General features: G+C 40.4%; 5 protein-coding genes across 9 annotated transcripts; 1 reads left to right on the top strand and 4 right to left on the bottom strand.

Moving 5' to 3' along the window:
* Nucleotides 1–50: 50 nt before the first annotated feature.
* Nucleotides 51–4,657, bottom strand: LOC122130932 (zinc finger protein 768-like). 4 transcript variants are annotated; one of them, XM_042705792.1, is made up of 6 exons: nt 4,186–4,637; nt 3,445–3,560; nt 3,212–3,308; nt 2,946–3,043; nt 1,294–1,405; nt 51–1,159 (listed from the first exon to the last, which is right to left on the bottom strand). In XM_042705792.1, the coding sequence occupies exons 1-6, from the start codon at nt 4,472–4,474 to the stop codon at nt 198–200; spliced, it is 1,674 nt and encodes a 557-aa protein (XP_042561726.1). In that variant the 5' UTR covers nt 4,475–4,637; the 3' UTR covers nt 51–197. The 4 variants fall into 4 exon arrangements, 2 of the variants coding, with proteins under 2 accessions (XP_042561726.1, XP_042561725.1); XM_042705791.1 differs by having other exon boundaries at nt 51–1,162; XR_006151976.1 differs by having other exon boundaries at nt 1,028–1,162; nt 2,002–3,043; nt 4,186–4,657.
* Nucleotides 4,658–6,367: 1,710 nt separating this feature from the next.
* On the bottom strand, nt 6,368–9,924 carry LOC122130936 (zinc finger and SCAN domain-containing protein 21-like). The gene is made up of 4 exons (XM_042705799.1): nt 9,493–9,924; nt 9,068–9,198; nt 8,910–8,988; nt 6,368–8,754 (listed from the first exon to the last, which is right to left on the bottom strand). The coding sequence occupies exons 1-4, from the start codon at nt 9,797–9,799 to the stop codon at nt 7,805–7,807; spliced, it is 1,467 nt and encodes a 488-aa protein (XP_042561733.1). The 5' UTR covers nt 9,800–9,924; the 3' UTR covers nt 6,368–7,804.
* Nucleotides 9,925–11,269: 1,345 nt separating this feature from the next.
* Nucleotides 11,270–14,384, bottom strand: si:dkey-56e3.3 (zinc finger protein 324B). The gene is made up of 6 exons (XM_042705798.1): nt 13,990–14,384; nt 13,647–13,729; nt 13,348–13,444; nt 13,169–13,254; nt 12,771–12,858; nt 11,270–12,573 (listed from the first exon to the last, which is right to left on the bottom strand). Exons 1-6 carry the CDS (start codon nt 14,270–14,272, stop codon nt 11,717–11,719), a joined length of 1,494 nt encoding a protein of 497 aa, XP_042561732.1. The 5' UTR covers nt 14,273–14,384; the 3' UTR covers nt 11,270–11,716.
* Nucleotides 14,385–14,518: 134 nt separating this feature from the next.
* On the top strand, nt 14,519–16,809 carry LOC122130938 (zinc finger protein Gfi-1b-like). Its single transcript, XM_042705802.1, has 3 exons — nt 14,519–15,081; nt 15,213–15,310; nt 16,096–16,809. Exons 1-3 carry the CDS (start codon nt 14,823–14,825, stop codon nt 16,807–16,809), a joined length of 1,071 nt encoding a protein of 356 aa, XP_042561736.1. The 5' UTR covers nt 14,519–14,822.
* A 3,711-nt stretch (nt 16,810–20,520) lies between these two features.
* On the bottom strand, nt 20,521–24,265 carry LOC122130937 (ladderlectin-like). Of its 2 annotated transcripts, none has more exons than XM_042705801.1 (9): nt 24,167–24,265; nt 23,958–24,038; nt 23,787–23,834; nt 22,711–22,770; nt 22,431–22,475; nt 22,160–22,251; nt 21,816–21,941; nt 21,518–21,617; nt 20,521–21,357 (listed from the first exon to the last, which is right to left on the bottom strand). In XM_042705801.1, exons 2-9 carry the CDS (start codon nt 24,013–24,015, stop codon nt 21,284–21,286), a joined length of 603 nt encoding a protein of 200 aa, XP_042561735.1. In that variant the 5' UTR covers nt 24,016–24,038; nt 24,167–24,265; the 3' UTR covers nt 20,521–21,283. The 2 variants fall into 2 exon arrangements, with proteins under 2 accessions (XP_042561735.1, XP_042561734.1); XM_042705800.1 differs by having other exon boundaries at nt 23,946–24,038.
* Between the last annotated feature and the right edge of the window lie 260 nt (nt 24,266–24,525).

The following is a 24,525-nucleotide window of genomic DNA, read 5'->3' on the forward strand; positions in this document are numbered from 1 at the left end:
CCGTAACCCATGGGATGATTATGTTTTTGAGATAAAAAAAAAAAGGAAAGTAGACTACAACTTTCGACAAGCTTTATTCTTTGCAGTCACACATAAATACAATTTTAAAAATGTTATTATTCCTTACAACATTGCTATTTCCATGATTTGAATAAGCTGAATAAACTAATATAAATGCAAGTAATGGGAAATAATAGTTATTTTGCTTCATGAATGGCCTGATGTCGGATAAGATTACTCAAGAAAGAGAAGTTTTTCCCACACTGAGCACAATGGAAGTTCTTTTCGCCTGTGTGGACAGTCTGATGAACTTTGAGGTTGCTGGAGTGAGCAAATTGCTTTCCACACTGCACACAGCGGAAAGGCTTCTCCCCAGTGTGCACTCTATGGTGCCGTTTAAGGCTGTACAGCTGGATGAATCGCTTGCCACACTGTATGCAACTGTAGGGCTTCTCCCCTGCATGGACCTTCTGGTGCACTTTGAGTTGTTTGACAGTCATGTAGCGCTTGCCACACAGAGTGCAGCTGAAAGACCTGCCCCTCCTTTGTGAGTGCATGGTAGAAGAGGTGGCATTGTCTTCTGAGTTTGATAGCACCCAGGGAAGATGCTGCCCCTGTGATCCACCAGATGAATTATCAAGGCCAGCACACAGATCACTGTAAGTCCCGAGCGTGTTTATATCCATTGCATAGGACTCTGAATCAAAGACATTTACCCCCTCCCTTTGGGCAGGTGGGTTACAGCCCTTTCTTTCATCTCGCAGCCCTTGTATAGCTGCGTCAGCGTATTCCTGTCTAGAGAACTGAGGTTGTTTGTTTGCTCTTTGCATCCGTGCATCACTGAGCCACTGGGGCTGCGTGTTCGGCTCCTCATTAACCGGAGTTGGGTCTATTATTATGACATCTGGCTTTTCGTCGGAATGTCCTGGGCTTAGCTCACCCATGGTTCCATGGACGTGGCCATGGCTGCTGCTGTGGTGGAATGACGAGCGGTCTAGACTAGGCCCCGCGGAACAAGAAGGCCAGTCAGAGTGACTGTGCTGTGACATGGAGAGAGCCCTAGAGCCTGCAAGTTGCGGTCTTTGCCTCATGCCATTTTTGCTACTTTCTGGTTGGATGGCTTTGTCTGGTAAGTTGACCTCAACAACATGGCAGACTTCTGCTGAAATAGATTTCATGTCATTACTGGTGTGTTCCAAAACATATACACTGTATATATACATATATTATTTCACTGCCATCTGTCAAAAATACTGTTTGATGTCCCAGGTAGTAATTTTACCCCACACTCACCTTCTGAACTGACTCCTGGTTGATTAGAACCTTCACTGATGCCTACTGTCTCTTCTGTATTCTCTTGTTTAATTGGTTTGGTTATGGTCTTCCTATCATCCAGGACTTTATCCTGGAAAAAGAAAAATGATGTTGTGAATCAATGAAAAAAATGAAGTATCATTATGCTACATCCAACCCAAGATGATAACATGCAGTATACCTTGAACATTTATCAGAAATAACCATCTTATTTATACAGTATTGTATGGAAAGCTTATTTGTTGCTGTGCCCTATTCCAAACATGTTCGTTAAGGTTAATAGGATTAGGTTAATATTGCAAATTGTCCAGATACTCTCAAAAAATGAATTTAAAGTCATCACAGTGACTCCCCCTCCAAATCCCCAAACATGGCACACCAGAGTGATCAGCCTGTGCATGGTTAAGGATATATTCATTAGAGATTTAAAGGCCCAGCATACATATTCAGACACAACCTAAATCGGTGCTTGTGTGATTTGTAACATAGAAATGCAACAGATAAAACTTAATCAGAAGCAAACTTTATGCTTTATTTATATAAAATCTAAAAACATATTTACAGCAATCACTTAAATGTGTCTTTAATTAATATATCCCACAGAAAACAATGCATAAATAATGTTATAAAGGAAATAAAAAACACAGTGTTATAAATGCTCTACTGATACAGTACTAATGCACTTGCTTTTGGTGTCTCTTAAGGTTGCTGGGATGAGAGAACCTTCGCCAGCACAGTTGACAACTGTATGGCTTATCCCCTGTATGGACATTCTTGTGCATATGTAGCTGACTTGCGCTCACAAAACTCTTCCCACACAGCGAGCAAGGGAAGGCCTTTGCCCTCCTGTGGATGGCCTGGTGTTTCTTCAAGTCCTTTTCTGTTACAAACTTCTTCTGGCATACCGAGCACCCAAATGGACGTGGCAGAGTAAAGGTGCTTCTAATATCACTGAGAGGCACATCTCTGGCCTGAGCTTCAACAACTAGATTGTGATACCTTTCTTTTGACTGGATGAAATTTTTCAAATTCCCCTCCACACGCTCACCTACTGTTGTGGTCATTACAGGACAAAGCCCAGAACCCTGAGGATGGCTTTGATCCAAGGAGGAGCTAGTAGAAACATACTGTGGCTGCGTCATGTTCTCTCTACGTGTGTCATGACACTGCTGTACGCTAGCATTTACAAAATCTTGTGCTTTACTGTTAATTCCCGGCCTGATTTCTGTCCTTTTCTCATGACCGGACAACACCTTCTGCCTCCAACTGACACTGCTCTGCACAGAGTGCCCTGATGTTTCAGGCTCAACCACAATCACATCAGGCTGCATTTCAGAAGCTGAAGAACAAGGGCTACTTATGCTATAACCATCGCCTACTCCGGCTGGTCTTTCCGTGGGACACGAGGTGCCTGTTTCAGTGGCTTGACAAAGAGATGAAGCAATGACTCCCAAATCTGTCCACTCTTTATTTAAAGGGAATGCCAAAGGACTTGGACAGTTATGGACTAGTTGAGCAGTGTTTGAATGATTCAGTCTTTTAGTACTGTGCTCAGATCCAGTGTGCTGCAGACTGTGCTTTAGCCCTTCAGACTCAGCCTCTGACTTGTGGAGGGAGTCTGATCCACTGACCTCCACATCTGAATGTCTGGTCCTGGGCTCTACAGGGACTGCAGAAGGCAGGAAGTGTGCATCAACATCATAGGCACTTTGGAGACATGGAGCTGTTTCTGCAAAGAGAGAAAACGTGTTCCCAATGAGGGCTTTGGGAAATCATGCACATTGTCTCATGCCACTCTGATCTGTATAAACAAGTAGAATTACAGTAGACCAAAGGCATCATTTTGGCTTTAGATGTTTGTTCCAAGTTTTTAAATGTTCTGCATTAAACTCCTTACCTTCATTGCCATTCTCTTGATCAAGGCTCTTTGGTTCCTCTTGCTTTTCCTCTTTGATGATCAGCAGATCTGGCTCTCCCTCCTCCATATCATCTGGCTAGGAGTAAAATGATCAAACACACTCGTATTTTTCTGCATCTCTGTTTAATGAGTGCACTGTCTTGTAACGCACAATCAAATTCACAGATAAAAAGAGTGTCAGAAGAAGCTCATAGGAGGGACCTCTCACTTACCCCGACTTTATTGCTGTCAACTACACGTGAGGACTTTTCTATCGGCGCTTCTGTAGGTGGCCTATGAGCACGAACATCCAAACTCCTGATGCGACCCTTCACAGACAAACCTGCCGCTGATCAAGACAATTAGGAAAAACAAATGCCATAACTGTTAGAATTTTTCCTGTCAGAGTCAGATCCCAAAGGAAGCAGACACAGTCAACCACAGCTAGAACTTGACATTTTATAATAACTGATGCATACATACAAACATATGCTCAAGGAAGTCAATACAGTGTAGACTGGGTATAGTAAAAAATGGATAATTCAGTGCCACATTATCTAAGCTTTAGGGCCTAAACCTTACTTCATTCACAGTTGGTATCAGCCGTGAATCTTTGACTGTTTATCTGGCAACCTCAATGCTCAGGAATGGAACTGTGTTTCACAAAAGGTATTGATTCTATCACTCTCCCACTTTGCCGGGACAAATAATGGATTATGAATTAAGGCTATTGCTTTGATTACACATAAGTATAGTATGCCTATTACCCATGTACTCACTTTCAATCGTTGACTCTGCGGTACATCACAATGACCAAAACGAAAGTGATTATATAAATACCCACACAATTTGTATTCGGTGGGCCGTGATAACTGCATTTAAACTCATGATCCAGCGCTTCACCTAAGATTAAATAGGCCTACATATTTTAGGCTACTACAATGTATTATGCAAGATCACTCGCGGTAGCCTACCTGAAGTAGCCCTCTCTCTGTTTTGTCTGCCCAGTAATTGCACACCATGGAATCGATTCAGAAGGGCCCCGTCTTGACATCTTCGTTCTGCACGAAGTTTGGCAATCTGAAGCTCCATCAGTTTTAGCTTTCTCTTCAGAAATTCGTTCTCTTTGTGGTTCTGAGACATCTCCAATTGAACGACGGCATAGCCATCGTCAACAACTTTACATATTTCTGCCACGGCTGCGTTGGCTAGAACCTCCATAATAGAGGCTATTTGCGTCTGAAAATCCATAGAGTGAGACATTGTTGTCTCTGTCAGCCTTCAAAACAAATTCCTTATGGAAGATTACAAAAATAAAGAATAAAGATAATAGTTGAAATGGGAAAGGTTAGCTGCTGTTTTTTTTCGTTAATTCTAGCCAGTGCTGGGAGGTGGTCTCAATGGTGACGCAAAGGCTTCGCATTTTTTTTTACCACGTATATCCTAAAAGACGATCCCATACACTCCCTTAGTGGGCTATGTGCCTTTGCTCAGCTCCATCTTAAAAGCAGTGGCAGATTAAGTGAGTTATGTGCTCATCAAAACCCGTGCATATACTCTAATTTTTTTCCGATATAACTTAAAAATATAACTTTTATTTACACAACATTACATTTAACAATTCTCTATTGGGGCATCGTCTGCTGTATATGACGTCATATCCGGCAGTGGCTTGACAATTCGGTGAAAACAGCTGTCAAAACCTGGCAACCGTGAAGCTGTCCTTTGCTAAGTTTATTTAATTATTTAGCTTGGAACTGCTACAAGGAAATGTAAAACACTGATTTTGACCGTTTGTTTTCATCGAGTTGCCTTACAACGCGATCGCTTAGCGTCACTTCCGGTTGTTCCCTTTCCGGTTGTTTCAGGCTACCTCAAACCCATTTCACCATAGACATATATGTCTATGCATTTCACACCCTTCCCAGGAAATATATTATTCGACCCGGAAACTGTAGCAACAAGATCACACCATTTTGAGATTGAACATGCCTCTGGGCTGCAATCGGATAGTCTGTCCTATCCTAACACTTTTCCTTGATTGATAGAAAACGTCATGAGGTCAAGGAAAGATGTGAAGTAGGCTACCTTCATAAGGACTTGCGGTGCTACGACAATCCGACTACACTTCAAGGGTGGTGTCATTGATGTGGGTCATTTCGATCAGTTGTTGATTGGGTTGATGTTGCCAGGAATTGTGGGGCAATACTTTCCCCTTTGTAAGGATGCTCCATTCTACCCTATGGTAAAGGAGATAAGAAAGGAAGCATTGAAGCTCCTTTCCTAAGCATTTAGAGAATTCGACCAGCTCTTGTTTCATGGTTGTCACTCACCCTCCAAAAAAATGTGGGGGTGAAAACAACCAAAATTGAACCAACACAACAATGGGTTATTTTAAACCTAGCAAAATGGGTTATTATTTTAACCCAGTCGCTGGGTTATTAGAATCAGCCCAACGCTGGGTCAACCTAGCCCATGCATCCAGTTGGGTTAACATTGCTATTTAAACCAGCAGCCAGATGGGTTATTTCACTCAGCAACTTCAAACCTTATGCTAGTTTATATTGAAATACAATACTTCGTCTGAGTTGATAGTCACACCTTCTCCTAACAGCTCAGCTAAACAAACGATTATCTAGGCTAGTATTAACATGACAGGTAGCCTACACAGTCAAATAAAACAAGTTAGGCAGAAAGACTTCAGACAATGGATTTTTCACATCAGGATGACACACTAATATGGCATTCAACAAGTTTTATGTTTGCTCTAATCGAGGCTAAGCATTAGATTAGATTATGTGACATCTGGTGGAGAGGAGAGGAAGGGGCACCGTCTTTAACCACTAACCCAGTGGCTGGGTTACAGAAAACAACTCAGAATTTAACCCAACAAAATGAGCCAACAGCCTCAACCCAGCTTTTGGGTTGAAAAACAGATCAGCTGTTTAGACACATTAGCTAAGTGACTTGCTTTGTAGTCCATTCTTTTTTGCTGTTAGCAGAAAACATATTTTTTAATCATAATGGGTCTATATAAAGACGATGAAAAAAGTCTACATAAAGACGACATACAGATGCATTTTATTTAATCGAATTGAATGTGGGATCCTGTTGTGGAGATGAAAATGTCCCAAATAACTTCCCAAGGCAAACAGGTTGTGAAGATACTGAACGCTTTATTTCAGAGCAGTTAACTACTACTGAGCTGGTCCATGGAGCATCTCATATGATCTCTTGCAAAAGCTTACCGACACCAGGAAGAAGCAGCAGATCTCTTTAATAGAGATCTGGCTCCTCCTGTCCTTTCCTGTATGTCACAGTCTGGTCTATCCAATAACCATTGGCCATGCCCTATGGGGGTTCTTTTCCCACCTCTTTCTTGTGTAACTTCTCTAGCCTTCCAAGATCTTTCACCATTATCTTTGTTTAGGTCAGTCTTATTGACTATTCCTGTGATAATGGTGGCCAGTCAGCTAATACGGACTGTTCCTGGGATAATGGTGGCTTGCCTCCCTGTGTGGTTTTTAGAAATGGCTGCCCCACCATTATGGGGGGCAGCCATTTTGTTCACCGTTGCTTTTGTTTCTTTGGATGTCCATGTTCCATGTTAAGTTGTCCATGTGCATGTCCATGTTAAGTTGTCCCTTAAGTGACTAGACACATAGCGGTGCGTAATAAGACATGAAGTGCATAAAGTTAGAGAATGAGCTAGAAATCAGGCCTTAGTGAAATAACAAGATAGTTTGCGTCCTAAGAAAAGTGTGTTACCTTGAAGGATACCATTTCTGGCAAGAATAGACTAAAAGGTAACATATTTTGAGTTAGAGATTTAGGGAACTATAGTTTGTGGATGTGGTGGCTGTACACTGATGTGAAGCAGTACAAAAACTGCACATTTTACATACTGATAGAGTCCATATTACTCAAACTCCCTGGTAACTGAACATGACCTAATGTTGCTATTGTAGTGTAGTAATTTTTCTACCTACAGAGTTCCAGAATCCTAGGAAGTCCAAAATGAAAATACAAACTGAATTCAAAGGCAACATTTTATTAATCTCTTTTCAATTGTGACATAATCTACCATCTCCTATAAAGAAATAGAACAAGAGAACACCAATTATTTTTTTTTACATAAAATTCATTTCTTTCTCAACTAAAAAAGGAAAAACTAAGTAAAAAATCTCTACATGGGTTAGACATTATTGCAGTGATTTGCAGTGAGGAAAAACCCAGGCTCTCCAATTTGATACCTCAAGGTAGAGTCTGTGATTCTTATCCAATAAATGCATTGTCAAATTCATCAAATTGCTCCACACAGTCTGCTAGCTGTATGTTCTGGTTGTGTGCTACAAAAACCTCCTGTACAGTCCTGGCTCTGTCATCGGGAAACAAAGAAAGTTGCTCAGATCATGCCTCAGCAGCATTAACGGCTTGTTGAGCGGAAATATCAACAATCTTTCAGTAGCATCACGGACTGTTCCTTTAACGCAATCCTCAACAAGGATAAAACGTGACAGACCAAAAGAGATGTAAAAGATCTTGGGGCTGGGCTAGAGGCACAGCCGGAAAAACTGGTGATTGACAACACTGCTAGCTCATGAAACTACAGCCTGCCCTCTGGTGCCTGATGAGGCTGCCCTGAGTGGTATACCATCTCCCACAAGAGGAACAACTGTGGGACCTTGTCTGGCCTGTGTGGATGCTCAGGTGCCTCTTCATGTGACTGGACTGCGTGAAGTGGCGGCCACAGTGGATACAGCGAAAAGGCTTCTCACCTGTGTGGACACGCACGTGGTTTGTGAGCTGGTGGCGGTGTGAGAAGCGCTTTCCGCAGCGAAGGCAGCTAAATGGCTTTTCGCCTGTGTGCACACGTTCGTGCCTCTTGAGGTGTGCCATCTGGAGAAAGACTTTCCCACATGACCCGCAGCGGAAAGGTGGGTTGGCAGTGCTCCCTGATGAAGCCCTGCCAAGCTGATGAAGTCTTTCAGCCTGGTTTACCTGGTGAGCTTGAGTCAAGTGGTGAGGTGATGTGGTGGGCATTTCACTCCTGTGATTTAACGGAGGGCATGTTATATTGGAGGCACTTGTGCTGTTATTGATTATATTCCCATGGTCTGTTATGTTCCAGTCTGAACTCATGTCTGTCTCTAGTTTAATAGGCACTGAATCAACAAGTACCAAATCTGGCTCCCAGTCTATAGAACCAGCTGAGAGCAGACAGTTTGTGGCACTATCAGAAGTGCCCCTATTTCTGGAAAAGGTCACATGGTCCAAATTTGCATTTGGTGTGTTAATATTAGCGCCTGGCTTCCTCTGTTCCTGGGCCCACAGTAAAGGATTTTCTACTGGCTGACCAGCTTCTTGCCAAGTCCTGAGCTGGGACTCATCTTCTGTCTCCTCCTCTGCCTCTCTGTTGTGCTTCCAGGTGTGAGGTTGAGGATGAGTGGGACTGGTCCTGTCGGAGTCTGATCTCAGAAGGGGTGTCATCTCCTCTGTTATGACTCCTTCTGATGAATTGACACTGCCACCATTGTCATCATCTATCACAGCATTACACAAAACAAAATGCACCAGAAAGAAATTACATGACGGAATGAAGGAGTGACAATGGACATAGACACAAAAACATTTTTATATACGTGTAATGAATTTCTGAGTGACAAGATGCATTTTTCCATTTTTGTACGTAGCCTACCTCTTGATAGACTGGATGTGGTAAAATCTGCAATGTTATCTTCGGCCTTGACTGTTGCCTGTTTACTTACACCTGGTAACTAAAATGTAGTAAGTTGACATTAGACATACAATAACAACTTAATTTTTGTCCCTTTTAGTTAAATAAGAGTTGCTTACCTTTAAATCTCCCACCTGCTGCTGGCCATGTGTACTCATATTACTATGCGAGGACTGTTTCTGACGATCACCCTGATTTTGTGAGACGGAACAACCATATTCCACTTCTGGTTTTGAATTGTTACTATTCTCTGTAAATCAAAAATAATACCACTAGTTTTAATAAGCAGTCTTAAAGCATTACTTTTACCTAGCACTATTTAGGAAAACAGGCACAGTCTTTTAGATGCACCAAACCCACTTTCCAGGGAGTTTTAATCTCTCCCATTTGGTCTCCAGATACCCTACAAACTAAAAACACATCAAATTCAAATGCACATAGGCCCACAAATATTGCATTGGGCTAAACACACCATGACCACGCATCACAGCTATGGGTCAGTTTACTAAAATCATATCATCACAACAAAATATGGGCAACTTACGGAAGCTTCGAATGGGGTTCAATGTTCTGCCACGCACATGGATACCAGGTGATGAAAGCCTTCCTAAACCATATCCCTGTGCTCCATGCCTCTCCGAACATACGCGCCGACAACGAAGTCTCGTCATGTGCAGTTTTTTCTTCAGGGTGTCGATCTCGTCTTGACTCTTTGAAATTTCAAGGCGCAAAGCTGCGTATCCATCATCCACTACTTTGCAGATTTCGGACACTGCCGCGTTGGCCAAGACCTCCATTATAGAGGCTATCTGGGCGTGGACGTCAATAAGGTTAGACATTGGGGAGGACATTTGCTTTCAACTGAGGCTACTGTCCACCGATGTCAGCTGTAGAATGTAAACACACATTTGAAGGAACCACTGAAGCATTTCCGGTTGAGCACTTTAAAACATCAAAATAAAAGCACAAATTAAAACCAACCGCGTAGGGGAGAACGGGGTTGGTTGTCACACTTTTTACTCTAGTGTGAATTGCTCATCATCAAAACATATTTCAAGAGTCAGTCCTACATTAATTTGAAGCCTAATGTGTTGGCTTGAAATGTGTATCCCTCTCATTTTCCAATTTATTGTAACAAAGGGGTAATTAACTAACAAAGACACTCTGACACGTTGTGACAACCAACCCAAGGTTGTCACACACTATGGGGTTGTTTGTCACAATGTTATTTTAATGGGAAAAATCTTAAAAAGAAGGCAGAACTAAATTTGAAATTTGAATTGCATTGACAAGTTGACAAATACATAGCTTAACGCATCTTAACACAAAATGAGCAAGGAACATGAACAGGAAACACATCTTTAGGCCAGCCTATATAACAACATGAACAAAACAAATAGGCCTATGTGACAACCAACCCCAAAGAGAACGTGACAACCAACCCCAAATGGAATTTCTTGCTAGGATCCAGGCTAACAACCATCTTACAACTAGTTAGCTAGCTAACAACAATCTAAACTATAGCTTTCCCATCACACTTTTTAAGGGTAACAATTGTTTTGTTATAAACCCATTGTGTAAAAGCCTAGAAGAAAAATACTGAGCTGAATATTTTCATTTTGACATGAAAAACACAAAAAGTCCTCTCACGCCAAGTTCAGCTGTCTTACTCCAGAGAAGACTATGTAGGTGAGCTCTCATCCCAATTCTGGAAATTTCCATACCTAAATTCTGGAGGCATTGCCTTCTGGTGGCGAGATATAATGAGTGTGACAACCAACCCCGTTCTCCCCTACTATACTTTAACAAACTGGGCAAAAATGGAATTTAGGGAAAATAAATCTTCTGTGTTAATCTGTACACATATTTAGTAAACATAGTGTAAAAAAAAAACATTGACCTATCTCATTGTAACTATAGGGGCACTATATGTTATGTGCATTTGATAAACAATTATTCTCCTGTTGGGCCACTGAGCTGTAGCTCCCTACTGCTTACCGGGACCCAGAATATTCCCAAAAGGTTAGACTGATTGAATGCTGTGTAATTCTCTCCAGGAAGATGGATTTTCCATCCTCTTTGTTTCATTGCTCATTTGGCAGCGTCACAAATATAAAAATGTAAAACATTCCAATTACCCGCTATGCAGCTTGTATGCTAAATTTGAGGCAATAAAATCACTTAAAGCAATGTATGATATTAATATCAATATGTTGCAACTGTGAGAAAATGTTTACTGTGATACTCTTAGCGTTTTGAAACCCATAGCTTACACCTTATCAGTTATTCCCCATCACAGCTGTTCTGAAAATCACCAACCGTATCCTTGATCATTTTTAATGTTATACCTAGTAATCTTGAGGCAATGTTTCCATTACAACACAGTTACGTGGCAGTATAATTTGACATACTCATACACATTCAATAATAATACATAACTCAATACTTGATACAATGTGACATTTTAGGAGACTTAATAAGTACATTAAGCAATTAATAATAATAATAATAATAATTTTTAGTGTTAAACTTTATGTGATGCATTAGGATTCATCAGGGTCTGTTTCTATACCTCTCAACCAGCAAACTTCTTTCAAGAGAGTGGAAAGAGAGTCACTGTTCATGAAACCCAGAAACAAGCATATTACAAACACACCAAATTAACTCTGTGCCTAAAATCATCTACCAAACATACTAAAATACCTTTTCACAGACTCACATATTACAAATTCATCAGACATTTATCTCTCTTTCATTTTGAAAGTGAATTATACACTGCAATCCAGTCTTTTCTCCATAGGATCCAAGTGCATATGTCCCATCAAGTTCTGCTCACCCAGGCAGATCTTGAGCTGGTGATTGACTAAGCTTATCTTATAGGCAAATACCTGACCACAGCTCTCACAGCTGAAGGGTTTTTCACCTGTGTGAATCTTCATGTGTGTTTTAAGGTTGGATGACTGGTTAAATGTTTTTCCGCACTGACTACAGCGGAAGGGTCTTTCTCCCGTATGAATGCTGACGTGCTTTCGGAGGTTGCTGGAATCTGAGAAGTGCTTCCCGCAGTGTGAACACCGGAAAGGTTTCTCCCCTGTGTGAATGCTCTGGTGCTTTTTGAGGCTGGAAGCCTGGGTGAAGCTTTTACCACAAAGAGGACAAATGAAGCATCGCTCTCCAGAGTGCACTAGCTGGTGCTCCAACAGGCTACTGCCACTTGAGCAGACCTTGCCACATGTCTTACACACAAACCACTGTTTACGAAGTCTCTGCTGAGTGCTGTTGTACTCCAGAGTGGTGGAAACAGCACTGTGTGAGGGCATTTCACCAACCATGAATGTTTCACAGGCTCCACTTCCAGGTTTTGTGTGTCTGAAACTGTCAGCATGATATATCTTCTCTTGGTGTGGGTCTGATGCTGAAGTGTAGGAACAGTTGGAGCTATTTGCATCATGGAACACAGAGTTGACAGGATGGAAATTGTTGAAAGGGTCCGTCTCATGATCGGGGTTTGATGAAGAAGTCTGGTTGATGGTGTCAAGGCTGCCTGCATAAGGCGTCGATGCTCCGTCATGTGTTGACTGTGTTTCTGAAAGAGTGGACCTCTTGTCATCTTGCGTTCCTGATTCTGTGGTTTGTGGAGGAAAGAACAACCCAAAGATATGACTTTTACAATCCAGAGATTGTTTATATGCTATATGCTACCTATTTAATAGATAACCAGCATCCTGTCATCAAGGCTAAGCTATCAAAGTACATCCAAAACGTGTGACTGCCTGGGGTCTAACTATGAAAATGGCAGGTCATTCTTATTTGTCGCCATACCTTCAAATATTTGGGGGTCATCATCGTCTTTGATATAAGCATCCAGGTTCTCGTCCTTGATACGTTCACCTCTGTCAATGTCAGTACTCTGTAATACAGGTCAGGCAACACAAACAACTTAACACCGAGATACAATGTGCACATTCAATAACTTCTGTCCATTTAAACATGATACTTCCATTTACTTTCAAGCAAGACTTTACAACGTAACACAAACAAAACCATGTATTCCTTAGCATATTTCAAACATTACTGCTGATAATGGCAGTTGTTTTTCTAGTCGCCAGTGTCAAACATAAGACACAAATCGAACGCTGTGAGTGTGTGTAAGCCCATACTGGCACAGGTATTCACAGAAACAATGTAACTGCGGACAGGGATATCCTTGTCTGACAGACCTCCAAGATTCTGCATTCCAACATTTGCTGCAGCATGTCTGCTGTGCTGTGCTGAGCATCCACCGACCGATCTCCAGTTTTTAGCACTGTAGCACAGCAAGGAAATCAGTTAAATTCTGAGAATATATAGGGGAAAAAATATCTGCAATACATTTGTATCTCTTTCTGCATTTGTTTACCTTCCAGGTCATCCACTTGTGTGCAGTTTGCCATATCTGCTAATCTTTCTTCTTTTACTATAATGACATCTGGAGACACACCCCCTGTGTGACCAGACTAACACAAAACACAACATGAGATTCATACAAATTAAAATCATCTACTGGACTATAGCCGAAGACAATAAATTAAAACATTAACCTCTATTTTCTTTCAGCCAACAAACCTTCAGATCTAGGTTTTATTTATTTATTTTTTTAAATCACTCTCCAACCACTTTTCACATTCATTTAAGAATTAGTCCTTAGCTTTTACATACATGTATTTTTCTGGCGTCTTCGCTGTTGAACCCTGGTATTCCATCAATTTGATGAACTTCGACAGCTTCATGTTCAGGATAGTCTATTAAAAATGAAATAAAAACATTTAAAAACGGCTTGTAAAAGTAATGCTTACTTCATTTTTCTAAACCAAAAGGCACAATACGTCAAAGCTACTATTCCACATAGTAGCTATTAATCCAAACGGTTTTGTTTTAACAAATAAGAAAGATAATTTCACAAGACCACCTTTTTACTTGTAACATGAATTTTACGCATCCATCAAAACAGACACCAGGCTCTTGTAAGTATCATCTCATCATCGAGTCGCCTCAAACTTACCCACTGCCTTTGCTCTCTTCCTCGACGATTTCTTTACAGTTACTTTACAAGTCTGATTAACTGATGAAGGACTATCCCGATTGTATTTCGATGTAAAATCCCTCTCAACCTCAAGCAACTGTATCTTTCTCTTTAAAGCGTCATTTTGTTTGCGACTTTGAGATATTTGTAAGTGTAAAATAGCGTAGCCATTCTCCACAACTTTACAAATGTCTGCAACAGCGGCATTGGCAAGATCCTCTATAATACCGGCTATCTGGGTTTGAAATCCAACATGCGTCATTTTTTTTGACAAATGATGGATTTCTTACAAACAAACAATATATTTTTTGTCCCACTCGTAGAGCCCATCCATGAATGATGGCAAATCTTCAGCAACTGCTGTATCAGTACTTCCGTGTCAGGGAGTCGTCAAAATAAAAGCCTTACCAACACGTTCACTGTGAATGACGCTAGTGCCCCTGAATGCAGTTTTAGAAATCAGCTGGTTGATAAAATAAGAATGTAATGTGTTTCTCAATTTTATCACAGTTATATCATTAATGCTGTTCATAAATCCCCAAACATGGTCCAACCTCAGCCCAGTAGATGGCGGTAATACAGCTAGTTTTCGGTAATACAGCTAAGCAATAGAAAGAGACGAAGAAGAACACTGGTTTGGTCCATAAACGTAACATCAGAAGAAGAAAGGAGTTCCATTAACGTATTGGTAGAGAAGGGCTTTGAGTTCTCAATAAGAGACGCAGAACATCCTGCCCCTTTGTTTAAGTTCACAAAATATCTGAAAAGAGCTGTAACTTCTTATACAAAGTTATAAACGTCTAAATGCTGTAATGTTTTCAGGCGAATTTGAAGCGGAGATCGTCGGCATCATTGAGGGGGTTGCGAAAGCGGCTATGATAGATATTCTGAAAGTATTTGACAGACGCTCCTCAGCTTTACGCGAAGAGAATGAGGCGCTCAGGACCTCATTGGTGTTGATGGGGCGCGAACTGCGAGCAGTACGTAGGCCTAACGCATGCCATACAAACAGCACTCTAGATGTGTCTGTTGAACTTCAGGTTCGTGGAGAGTCAGATCCAATGGGGAAAGGTGAGTTCCTCTGAATAGCTTCTAAATTCATGAGTGGTGCTACTGAATGAGCTACAAATGAACAGTGTGAGTTTCATTCTATTCGAGAACACATATTAAACCTGTCTTATTTCCACATGCTGTCTTCTCAGTGAGTTTTTTGGAGCGAGAAAGAGACCCCTCACAATCAGCCAGTTGTCTACCTGCTTTGGATGGGCAAGCTATCTCACTAAGTGCTGTGAAGAGCGAGGTTGGTCACTTTGTTTCAGATCAGTACTTTCTAAGAAGGCCAGGATCCTGGTAGTATATTGTAGCCTAATATGTCATAATATATACGTAGTTAAACAACAATCCTCATCTATTCTATCCTTGGATGAACGTGTCCTGACACTACCTCCATAATAATAATAATTAGAATAATAAATGCATTCATTCAGCACCGTACTATAATCCAAGGTGCTTTACAGAATAAATACAGAAATAACATTAAAAAAAACAGGTATATTGTATGACGTTAGGTATAACCTATGTATGATACAATTTAAACGAAAATATAAATAATACACAAGCACCATAGTTGATATAAATTAGAATTAAGGGAAGGAAAGCTTATAAACATTTTTAAGAAGACTAAGTACCCAGTGCTGAGTTTTCTGTTGTTGGAAAGGGCATACCTGTTGGGAGTTTGTGTTTAGAAAATGCAGCCTAAACATAGTCTATTTTCACCACTTATAAAGAAATGTATGCAGGTTTGAGCCCAATAATGTGTTGCCCTCACAACAACTCCAACATTAAACCACTCAGACAGGATAATCTGGTAACATGCCAAATCTTTTCATTTCTCGCTTTTCATTTCATTATACTCAGCTAAAGCTATTATTTACAAAGGAAGAACAGGGTCCTGATCACACAGAGGGCAAATATAAATAGTATGTTATCAGTTAGATTGATCCAACTTGTGGTTTCAGCATCCAGGTAGATTTGAAAACAGGTGATTTCACAATATGGAGGATTAATGTGTTGTTGTTATTGCAGGATGACTGCCCAGAATCCTTCCCCATTACAGAAGACATCTCAGGGACGTTGTCATCAGAGTGGGACGGCTATCCAGATGGGCTCTCATCCCACCCTGACGCTTACTACTCGCCACACGGCGTGATTGTGGAGACTGAGCCGCTGGAAGAGCCTGGGGATGACACGGTGCATTGCAAACGGGGGCTCCCCCGGAAAAACAGCACCCGACACACTGATGAGTTCGGTCAGGTAAGGGTGTGGAGGAGCCTCCGACCCGTGGCTCCCAGGGTTCCAGCGTCTGTGTTACCGTCACTGGACATGCTGTCTGCTATTCCTGTTCAGCCCACAGAAGAACACCTGCATTCAGCCTCTGATGAACCCCGTGTTGATTCATTCACTTGCACACAATGCAACAAGGTTTTCAGCACCACAGAAGAGTTTAAGCGGCATCTACAGACTCACCAAAAGACCTCTCCTGGGCGACCCTTCAGGTGCACACTATGTGGGAAGTCGTTCACTTCTAAGAGCAATCTGACTGTACATCACATCACCCATACTGGGGAGAAGCCACATAGGTGCAGCACCTGTGGAAAAAGGTTTGGCCTCATCTGCAATCTCAGGATGCATGAGAGGATCCACAGTGATGTGAGGCCCTTCCTCTGCACGCGCTGTGGAAAGAGCTTCACTCAGAACCACGTACTGCAGAAACATGCCTGTCCCTTTTTAAAAGCTTAATTCTAATGTGAAGGAGGCATTCGACCGAGGGCTCATTGTTCACTATCCAGATGAGCAGTTATGCCACCCGTGTTTAAGTCAGACCTCTAAAATACAGGGGGTGGACAAAATGTCCACTTACTGTGCAAACAATGGAAAAAGACAGTTGGACTATGTTGTAGCACAATTACATTTTTTCAATGTCAAATTGACAGTATGAGTAAAAAGTGCCCATGTTAATGTCTATTTATGTCTGTAAGCTGCAGGTGAATAATTTCAGAAGAAAATGAATTGCTAAGGACAAAATTAGGGGACTGTAATAATGGTGCAACCCCAGCTCATTTTTTCGGAAAAAGTAATAGTTCAAAGAATGGTTCAAGAAATAGTTACCATTAGGGACTCTGGTAGGCGTGTGTTGTAGGTTGATTTGATTTGATTGTTTTTTGATGGTTTTTCAATAAAGGTTTTTCAAAGTCGAAGCCAGTTGGAGTAATATATGTTACATTGAAAACTTTGGAATCACAGTTTTGAAGCTTCCTATTACAATCAACTACAGCCTTGCAGGATTGTTGGCATTCTAGTTGTCAATTCGTTGAGGTAGTCTAAAGAATTTCACACCATAATTTCTGAAGCACCTCCCAGAAGTCGGATTGGCTTGATTGGAAAACATTTCATTTCATACAGTCATGATGCACCCACAACAGCTCAATAGGCTTGAGATTGTGTCACTGCACCGTTGAATCCATTACAGACAGAATACCAGTCGGTATGGGTCAAATTTCCCTCTTGTAGGATGAAACTGACTCCAGTCATGCCATGCACAGGGTTTGGCATGCCATTGGAAAATAGAAAGCCTTCCTTCTTTAAGATCCCTTACTCCGTACACATTGCCCACCTTTTCCCCAGACCATCACATTTCCTCCAATGTCCCTGACAGATGGCATCAAGCACTCCTCCAGCATCTTTTCATGTGTTCTGCGCCTCACAATTTTTCTTCTCTGTGATATAAACACCAATAACTTAAAACACTCATCCAGTGTTTGTGTTGTTTTGGCCATTTGAATCTTTGACTTTCATTGGCAACTCTCAGGTATGGCCTTTTCTTTGAGGCATTGCATTGACAGCGAACATTCCAGAGTCCATTCTTCACTGTTGAAGATGATATTGGTGTATTGCAGGTATTGTTTAATACAACTGCCAACTGTTTCTGAAACTAATGACTGTTGGTTTCACTTTCCTGCACATTTGTGCACCAGGGCCTCTCACGTCTTCAAATTATGACATCTTTAGTTTCTTGGAAATGTCTTAGAATAGCCTTAATTTCGTAAACAGTAAAGCTAGTTTCTGAAGAAAGCTCTTTCTTTCTGACCATTTCAAACCATCATTCATAATCAAACCCACTAATGCAGGTACTCAAGTAACCCAACAATGTAACTCACGGTGTAGTGACAGACAACAGAACTCAATCGCACGACTAGGACACAGGCATAGACGGATTATGAAACCATGGGCCCCTGGGCCTGGACATGTAAAAGCCCCCCCACAACAGCACAATAACTAAATTCACCTGTACCTCAACAGGATTTACAGTGCACACACACATTTTCGAACACAGCGCATGTACACTCAAATAAAGCCAACAAATAAGAGATACATAACAGCGACTTCACGCAGAGGCTCTGGCTTAGGGGCCCCCCTGAGCTCATGGGCCCCTGGGCCCGGTAGGCCCATTCGGTAATCCATCCCTGGACACAGGGGTAAGGAGTAAGCAGTAACTTTTACTAGCAGAGTTCGATATACAGATTGACAGTCCAAAGGCAGGCAAACAAATCCAACAAGGAGAAGGCGACTACAGGGTTTGGTGTAGGTCAGGTCGGGGTTCGGTACACAGGAAGGCAGTTTAAAGATCATGCAGATTAATCGAATAGGGAGAAAGCAAAAGCAGGGTTCATTAAAATCAATACACAAGGAGAAATCGCTGGGACGCTAGAAACACTGCACTAGAATTAACTGAAACTGAACGTCACTGAAAACTTTTATGTCTTTTACTATTTTCTGATGAATTTGATGTTATTTATGTGAAAAGTAAAAAAACTATTTTCACAAACGAGGACATGTCTCAGTGATTCCAAACTTTTGAACAGTAGTGTATGTATTCAGTTTCCCAGCTAGCTGCCCTTTCTCTGTGCCAACAAAAGGCTGTTTTATGTCTGCAATGTTCTCAAGGTGCACAGAGTTGTATGAAATGGACTGTCCTGCCTTATATTCTGTGGCTTGGCCATCTTGTGTCATAAATATATGAAGCATCAGAAATAAAAGTAGCCCATGTCTGGCCTTAAGCATTGCCTGGAAAAATAACTGTGTTTGTTTAGGTGCAAAACACTAGTCTAATGTAGATTATAACGCTTCCCAGTCTAAAAGTTACAAGAGAATACATTAATTTCTATAACATTAAAAACGGGAACTGAAATAGATTCAGTACTGCTTTACACTAACATAAACATAACTCAGCTTTGGATTGTATAGATGTAGCTGTGCTGCTGGTGGTTAGAGAAGCCAGTTCGGGAAGTGATTGAATCATAGTTCTAAGCATCAGGGGCAGCATTCATAATTGTAGCAGAGCCCTAAGATGTATCTGAAGGTCTTGCTGTAATGGTAGCCGCTATGGTTGTTGAAGACAAAGCTTTTAAAGTGAATCTTTCAAGCTGAGGTATATCTGTTGTAACCATGGTTAGTCATCATCAAAGTTATAGTTGAGGACTGAATAACAGGTATTGGAGACAGAGTTGTATGTGATGTAGTTGGATTTGCTGTTGCTTTTTGAAGTTTGATTAAAGATGTAGATGTTGAAGATGAGGTTTTGGTTGTTGAAAACGCTGTTGTATTTGAAGAGTTTATTTTTATGGTTGTGGCTTTTATTGTGTTTTTTGATTCATTGGTTTTAATGGGATTTGTTGTTGGATCTGCAGCAGAAGTCATGGCACTAGATGGAGTTGTAGGTGCTTTTATGGTGGTGACAGGAACAGTTGGAGATTGTGTTTTATTATTGCAGACAGACTTGTACTGGCAAGAATGGAACACTTGGGGGAGAGATTTGGATGTTGCTGAAGGTGCCATTATTGTGGTATTTACATAGGTTGAGAGTTGCTGAGCTTTTCGTTGATGTTGTAGATATGATTTTGTAGTTGCATCTTCTGTTGAGGTTGTGGATCCATATAGTGATTTGTAGTTTGCAGTGAGGTTGAAGAGGATGAAGGATTGGCAGCCAAAGAAGATGGTATTTTAGTTGTGGTACGTACAGTTATGGCTGTGATTTTATTTATATTTTGAGGTACAAGTGTAACTGTAGATGTATCATTTGTATTATGTAGTCCAGTAGTTGTCGATGGGGTTGTTCTAAATGTTAAACTTTGTACTTACAAACCTTATTGGAGTTGAGTTTGTAATAGGTGATCTCAAGAGGTTGCTGTGGGTGACTGTTGCATTTGAACTGTCAGTTGTAGGTACATCTGTTGTCTGCATTGCTATCTGGTTTGGTGATGAAGTTTCCCATGCCGGTTCAGGTTTAGTAATCAATGATGCTGCTTTTAAGGTGGGAGTTATTATTGAAGCTGTCGTGTCTGATTTGTAGGTTTGTGATAGTGTAAACACTCATCTTTTCTGATCTGAATAAAAGTCTTTGTTCTTGGTTGTCCAGGAAAAATCTTCAAAAACTACAGAAGTCTGGCAGGGTGTGGATCAAAAAAGATTTATTTTGCCAGTGCAATACCAACAGCATAAACCTGAACAAGTCGCGAGACTATACTGGCGTTACAGAGTTTTGCATTCTTTTTTATACATCTGAAGAGACCCTCTTGTCACTCTAAATCATCTATGTCCCTCCCCATAGGATACAGTATATGTGGCTTTTTAATTGGAGTATTAAGAGCCTGGAAATGTTTTGTGTCATCTTTGGTCAGTTATCAGTGCCTCCCCCTTATAGCTGAGGCTTTACCTCCTGCACCAGGCATACTCTGAAGCCACCCATGGTTAGAAATGTGCCCATTCAGGACTAGAATTAGTGCAGTGAGACAGGGGAGCCTAAAATGTGCCGAGCTTAAGATAAGTGAGTTTGCAGTAGGACAGGGAGGGCCTCCTTGGCCTTCAGCTGGCAGGCAGAGGGTTTCTGCAGCCATCCTGTGGATAGTTACTCCCCACACATCACTGTGCCCAGACTTAATACATGTTTAAACATGGAGTGCACCTAATTTATTTCATATCAGTAGTGTAAATCATTTTGTAGAAGTATAGTAGTTTTAATAGGTTGTTATCATGAATATCCTAGTGATTATACTGTTTGTTAATATCAACCCACGGTGTTTATTATACTGATTGTTAATAGTCTATACACACAGATTATTTAGTTTTCATTCACATATTTTCCACCACAAAGCTGAAGTTATTGGTTCTGATGTACTTGTACTGAACATGTGATCCACGACCCATTCTTAGGTCTTCAGTTACAAGAATTTAGGTCTCGAACACAGAAAAATGGTAAGGAAGTTGCACAGTTAGTATTTGACCAGCCACCTGCAATAAATGAATAAATGAATGAATGAATGAATGAATGAATGAATGAATGAATGAAAGAAAGAATAAAGCGAATTACTGTAGGGTGCCTTATATCAAATTTACAAAAAGATAAACCAACAACTTAACAGTTACTGAAGCCATGGCTAGTCTTACTCACCAGTTGAGCGCATGAATATGCATTGGTAGTGAGTGGTGCTGGCCGGGGAGAGCCAGTTGGTGTAGAAGAAACCTGTCCTGTCAATCCACAGCCATGAGCCCTATTAGCAAGTTAGTTTGAGAAGTTAAGTTTTCTCTAGAGGAATGAACACAGACTTTTACGATGACCATCAAAATAATCATCTGTTTACATACGGTAGACTATGTTTGTTTAAATTAGATTAGACATCAAAAAAAAAATTCACAGTAAATAGAATAGAAACAGAATCATCTGAGATAATCTGAATTGAATGACTGACCTGGAAATAAAATCCACCCAGCCAAGCTATTGATTTGCCAGCCACTTGAGCCAGACTTTGCAGGTAGCGGTATTCATCTGGGTTTTGCACAGATGTGAGTGCCGCTTGCTGGTTTACACAGTGTTTCTACACAGAGGCAGCCAAGTGGAAACAACGATCATTCAGTCATTCGTCTTAAACACATTGTTTGTCATACACATGTACTTGTCACTTTATTCACTAATGATAATGATCGGAACAATTTAGTTTGTTTATTTAGTAAAAATAATAACTGTTTTTGTTTACGTAATACAAGAAGAACAAAGCTTACAAGGGCTGTTATTTATTTAAACAAATGCTGGTACCTCAGCGTTGATCCAGGTCATCTGAGAGCTAACATAGAGGTAACAGCGTGATCCATGTCTGAACCAACCAGGAGGACAGAACATCCGTACAGCTGGGCAACACAAATGGACATTTTGTTAGATACCAAAACTTTAAAATACCCACCAGCTGATAACAGCATGGTGTTACCTTGTCTGTTTTGAGTTTTATGCATACAGAATCAATGTTTTGTTAGTTTCAACTTCTTATTGACATTATTTGTCTTGGTTCTACTTGCAGACTTGCACTGACCTGCATCAATCTCATCTTCACCATTTTCTGGAACTTCGTCCATCACTGATGGTTAAGGAGAGTTTGTTGGAAAAAATGGCAGTTAGTTCACACTTGTTGTAGATCAGTCAACTGAATATTTTAATTTATTTACCAAATATGGAGTATTTTTCTAGACAAAAAACATATCTGGAACACACCTGGAACCATCATTCTAGCTTGACCTCATTTTTAACAACAAAAACTGCATTTTGCTCCTGTGACCTTCTAGATCGCTGTGATACGAGCAATATTACAGTACCTGCTGGTGCATCAGCTCCAAAGTCTTGAGCTTCCTCTGTTGACACTGATGAAGTAAGATCTAGAAAAGAAAATGATCATTTCAATATTTAAGATGGACACTAGATGTGCACAGAGACGTCATTAAATTGTCTCTATCTGTATTCGACTAGAACACTGGAAGTGGGAGTGGTTTATGCAAAAAGTCATATGAAATTGACCAAATGTGTTTTCTAACCTAATATTCATTGGCAATGCAATTTGTTGTGCCTTCAAAGCATCAAATGGATTTAATATTGGCATATAATTAATTATGAAATACATTTCCACATCCTCATACTGTACTTTTCATCTCTCTTTTTTCATTTTTAAATTATTATTATTTTTTTTACTAAACTAAGTTTTATGAACTGCCTGAACTCTCCTTCCCCTTTTAACTGGGGGACATTGAACAATCAGAAACTGAAAGAAAATGTTTTTTTAAATCGAAAGATTCTGTTCTGCATTGGAAACAAAAACTATTTACAGTAAAGATATATAGAACAATATCCCTCAGTTGAAGGGAATAATCCTAAATTCCAATAATGAAGCATTCACGTTTCTTGATGTGTTAATGTTACTGCAGTTCGCTAGGGAAACATGAATAACTACTTTACAACAGTAATTACATAAAAGTAATACATGAACATTTTTGACTGTTTGATTTATTTGATTCTACGTAACTAAGTTTGAATAGACTGCAAACCATCTCAATCCCACCACCACCCCTAAACCAGCTGTGGGACACGACCAGTCAGTTTGAACTGTTGCTATTTACGAGAAACACATTTATTTGTGTTTTTCTTGTACTCCATCTGAACTGGATTGAGCTGAATAACTATTGGGAATTTCAAATCATCAAATATCATCACAGTATATAGGTCTACAGCAGGAAGCATGATAATCAAGCTAAGGTTATTCGAAACCTGCTTTCCTGAATAATGTATTCATATGTGAGTGCGTCCCTAATGGACACCAGGAAAAAGTAATCAAAATACGAGCTGTATTTACATTTCCTAGTGACCTAAGAGCATTCCAAATTATAGGTTTGCCACTCACCTGGTACAGAGTTCTGTACCTCTCCTGGTGTTTCTTCAACAGCCGCTACTGTAAACACATGGAGCAGATATACTAATGAACTGATACTCCCAGTGATAAGTTAATTATGCATGCTGCCTCAAAAGAGCTAAATGTCTGAGTTGAGAAGTATAATTCGACCTTTAGTCTTACCTGCAGCTGCTGTCATGTACGCAAAAGCAAGACAGAGCAAAACTGAAGCCTTCATCATGAGGAATTTGATGACTGTCTCTTCTAGAGGAAGAAATACAAGTGTTAAACATGCCAGTACCATTCATCTGTATCTTGTCTTTGCAAATTAAGTTTTTGGAGAGTATTTCGAATGAGATTTGAGCTTAAAATGTCAAGAAAACTCATCTTACCTTCAGATAATGTGTCAGGAAAGTATGAAGGTAGGTAGCAAAGTGATAAGTGGACTTCACAGTTGATTCTTTTATAGCCACCTGAACCTCATATGTCACTGTGCGAGGAGGAGACACTTCCTTTCCATGTTACATGGCAATAAATGTCATAAACAAATGTAATGATTAACTTCCAAAAACCTTTTTATTGTACAGATATTTTGTCTGACAAAAACTTCATACTGAAATTAAATTAAATTGATTTATGTCAGATGTCAATGTTGGACTTGACAGAGGATTATCAGGGGTCATATTAGTGAATATACACAGGTCATTTTGAAATAAATACTTACATATAACATAAACATAAACATATAAAC

Source organism: Clupea harengus, unplaced genomic scaffold (assembly GCF_900700415.2).
Source record: "Clupea harengus unplaced genomic scaffold, Ch_v2.0.2, whole genome shotgun sequence".
In the NCBI taxonomy this organism is placed as follows: domain Eukaryota; kingdom Metazoa; phylum Chordata; class Actinopteri; order Clupeiformes; family Clupeidae; genus Clupea; species Clupea harengus.

Coding starts and splice junctions, on each gene's coding strand:
- LOC122130932 (XM_042705791.1), bottom strand. CDS start 4,474: ATGTCTCACTCTATGGATTTTCAGACGCAAATAGCCTCTATTATGGAG. Junction 3,309..3,444: donor TTGACAGCAATAAAGTCGGG/GTAAGTGAGAGG, acceptor TTTTACTCCTAG/CCAGATGATATGGAGGAGGG. Junction 1,163..1,293: donor ACCAGGAGTCAGTTCAGAAG/GTGAGTGTGGGG, acceptor AATCTATTTCAG/CAGAAGTCTGCCATGTTGTT.
- LOC122130936 (XM_042705799.1), bottom strand. CDS start 9,799: ATGTCCTCCCCAATGTCTAACCTTATTGACGTCCACGCCCAGATAGCC. Junction 9,199..9,492: donor GAACCCCATTCGAAGCTTCC/GTAAGTTGCCCA, acceptor TTTGATTTACAG/AGAATAGTAACAATTCAAAA. Junction 8,755..8,909: donor CACATCCAGTCTATCAAGAG/GTAGGCTACGTA, acceptor ATGCTGTGATAG/ATGATGACAATGGTGGCAGT.
- si:dkey-56e3.3 (XM_042705798.1), bottom strand. CDS start 14,272: ATGACGCATGTTGGATTTCAAACCCAGATAGCCGGTATTATAGAGGAT. Junction 12,859..13,168: donor TGGAATGCAGAATCTTGGAG/GTCTGTCAGACA, acceptor CCTGTATTACAG/AGTACTGACATTGACAGAGG. Junction 12,574..12,770: donor TGACCCCCAAATATTTGAAG/GTATGGCGACAA, acceptor CACAAACCACAG/AATCAGGAACGCAAGATGAC.
- LOC122130938 (XM_042705802.1), top strand. CDS start 14,823: ATGTTTTCAGGCGAATTTGAAGCGGAGATCGTCGGCATCATTGAGGGG. Junction 15,082..15,212: donor GTCAGATCCAATGGGGAAAG/GTGAGTTCCTCT, acceptor CTGTCTTCTCAG/TGAGTTTTTTGGAGCGAGAA. Junction 15,311..16,095: donor TAAGTGCTGTGAAGAGCGAG/GTTGGTCACTTT, acceptor TTGTTATTGCAG/GATGACTGCCCAGAATCCTT.
- LOC122130937 (XM_042705800.1), bottom strand. CDS start 24,015: ATGATGAAGGCTTCAGTTTTGCTCTGTCTTGCTTTTGCGTACATGACA. Junction 22,771..23,786: donor GGTACAGAACTCTGTACCAG/GTGAGTGGCAAA, acceptor TTTCTTTTCTAG/ATCTTACTTCATCAGTGTCA. Junction 22,476..22,710: donor TGGAGCTGATGCACCAGCAG/GTACTGTAATAT, acceptor CTTAACCATCAG/TGATGGACGAAGTTCCAGAA.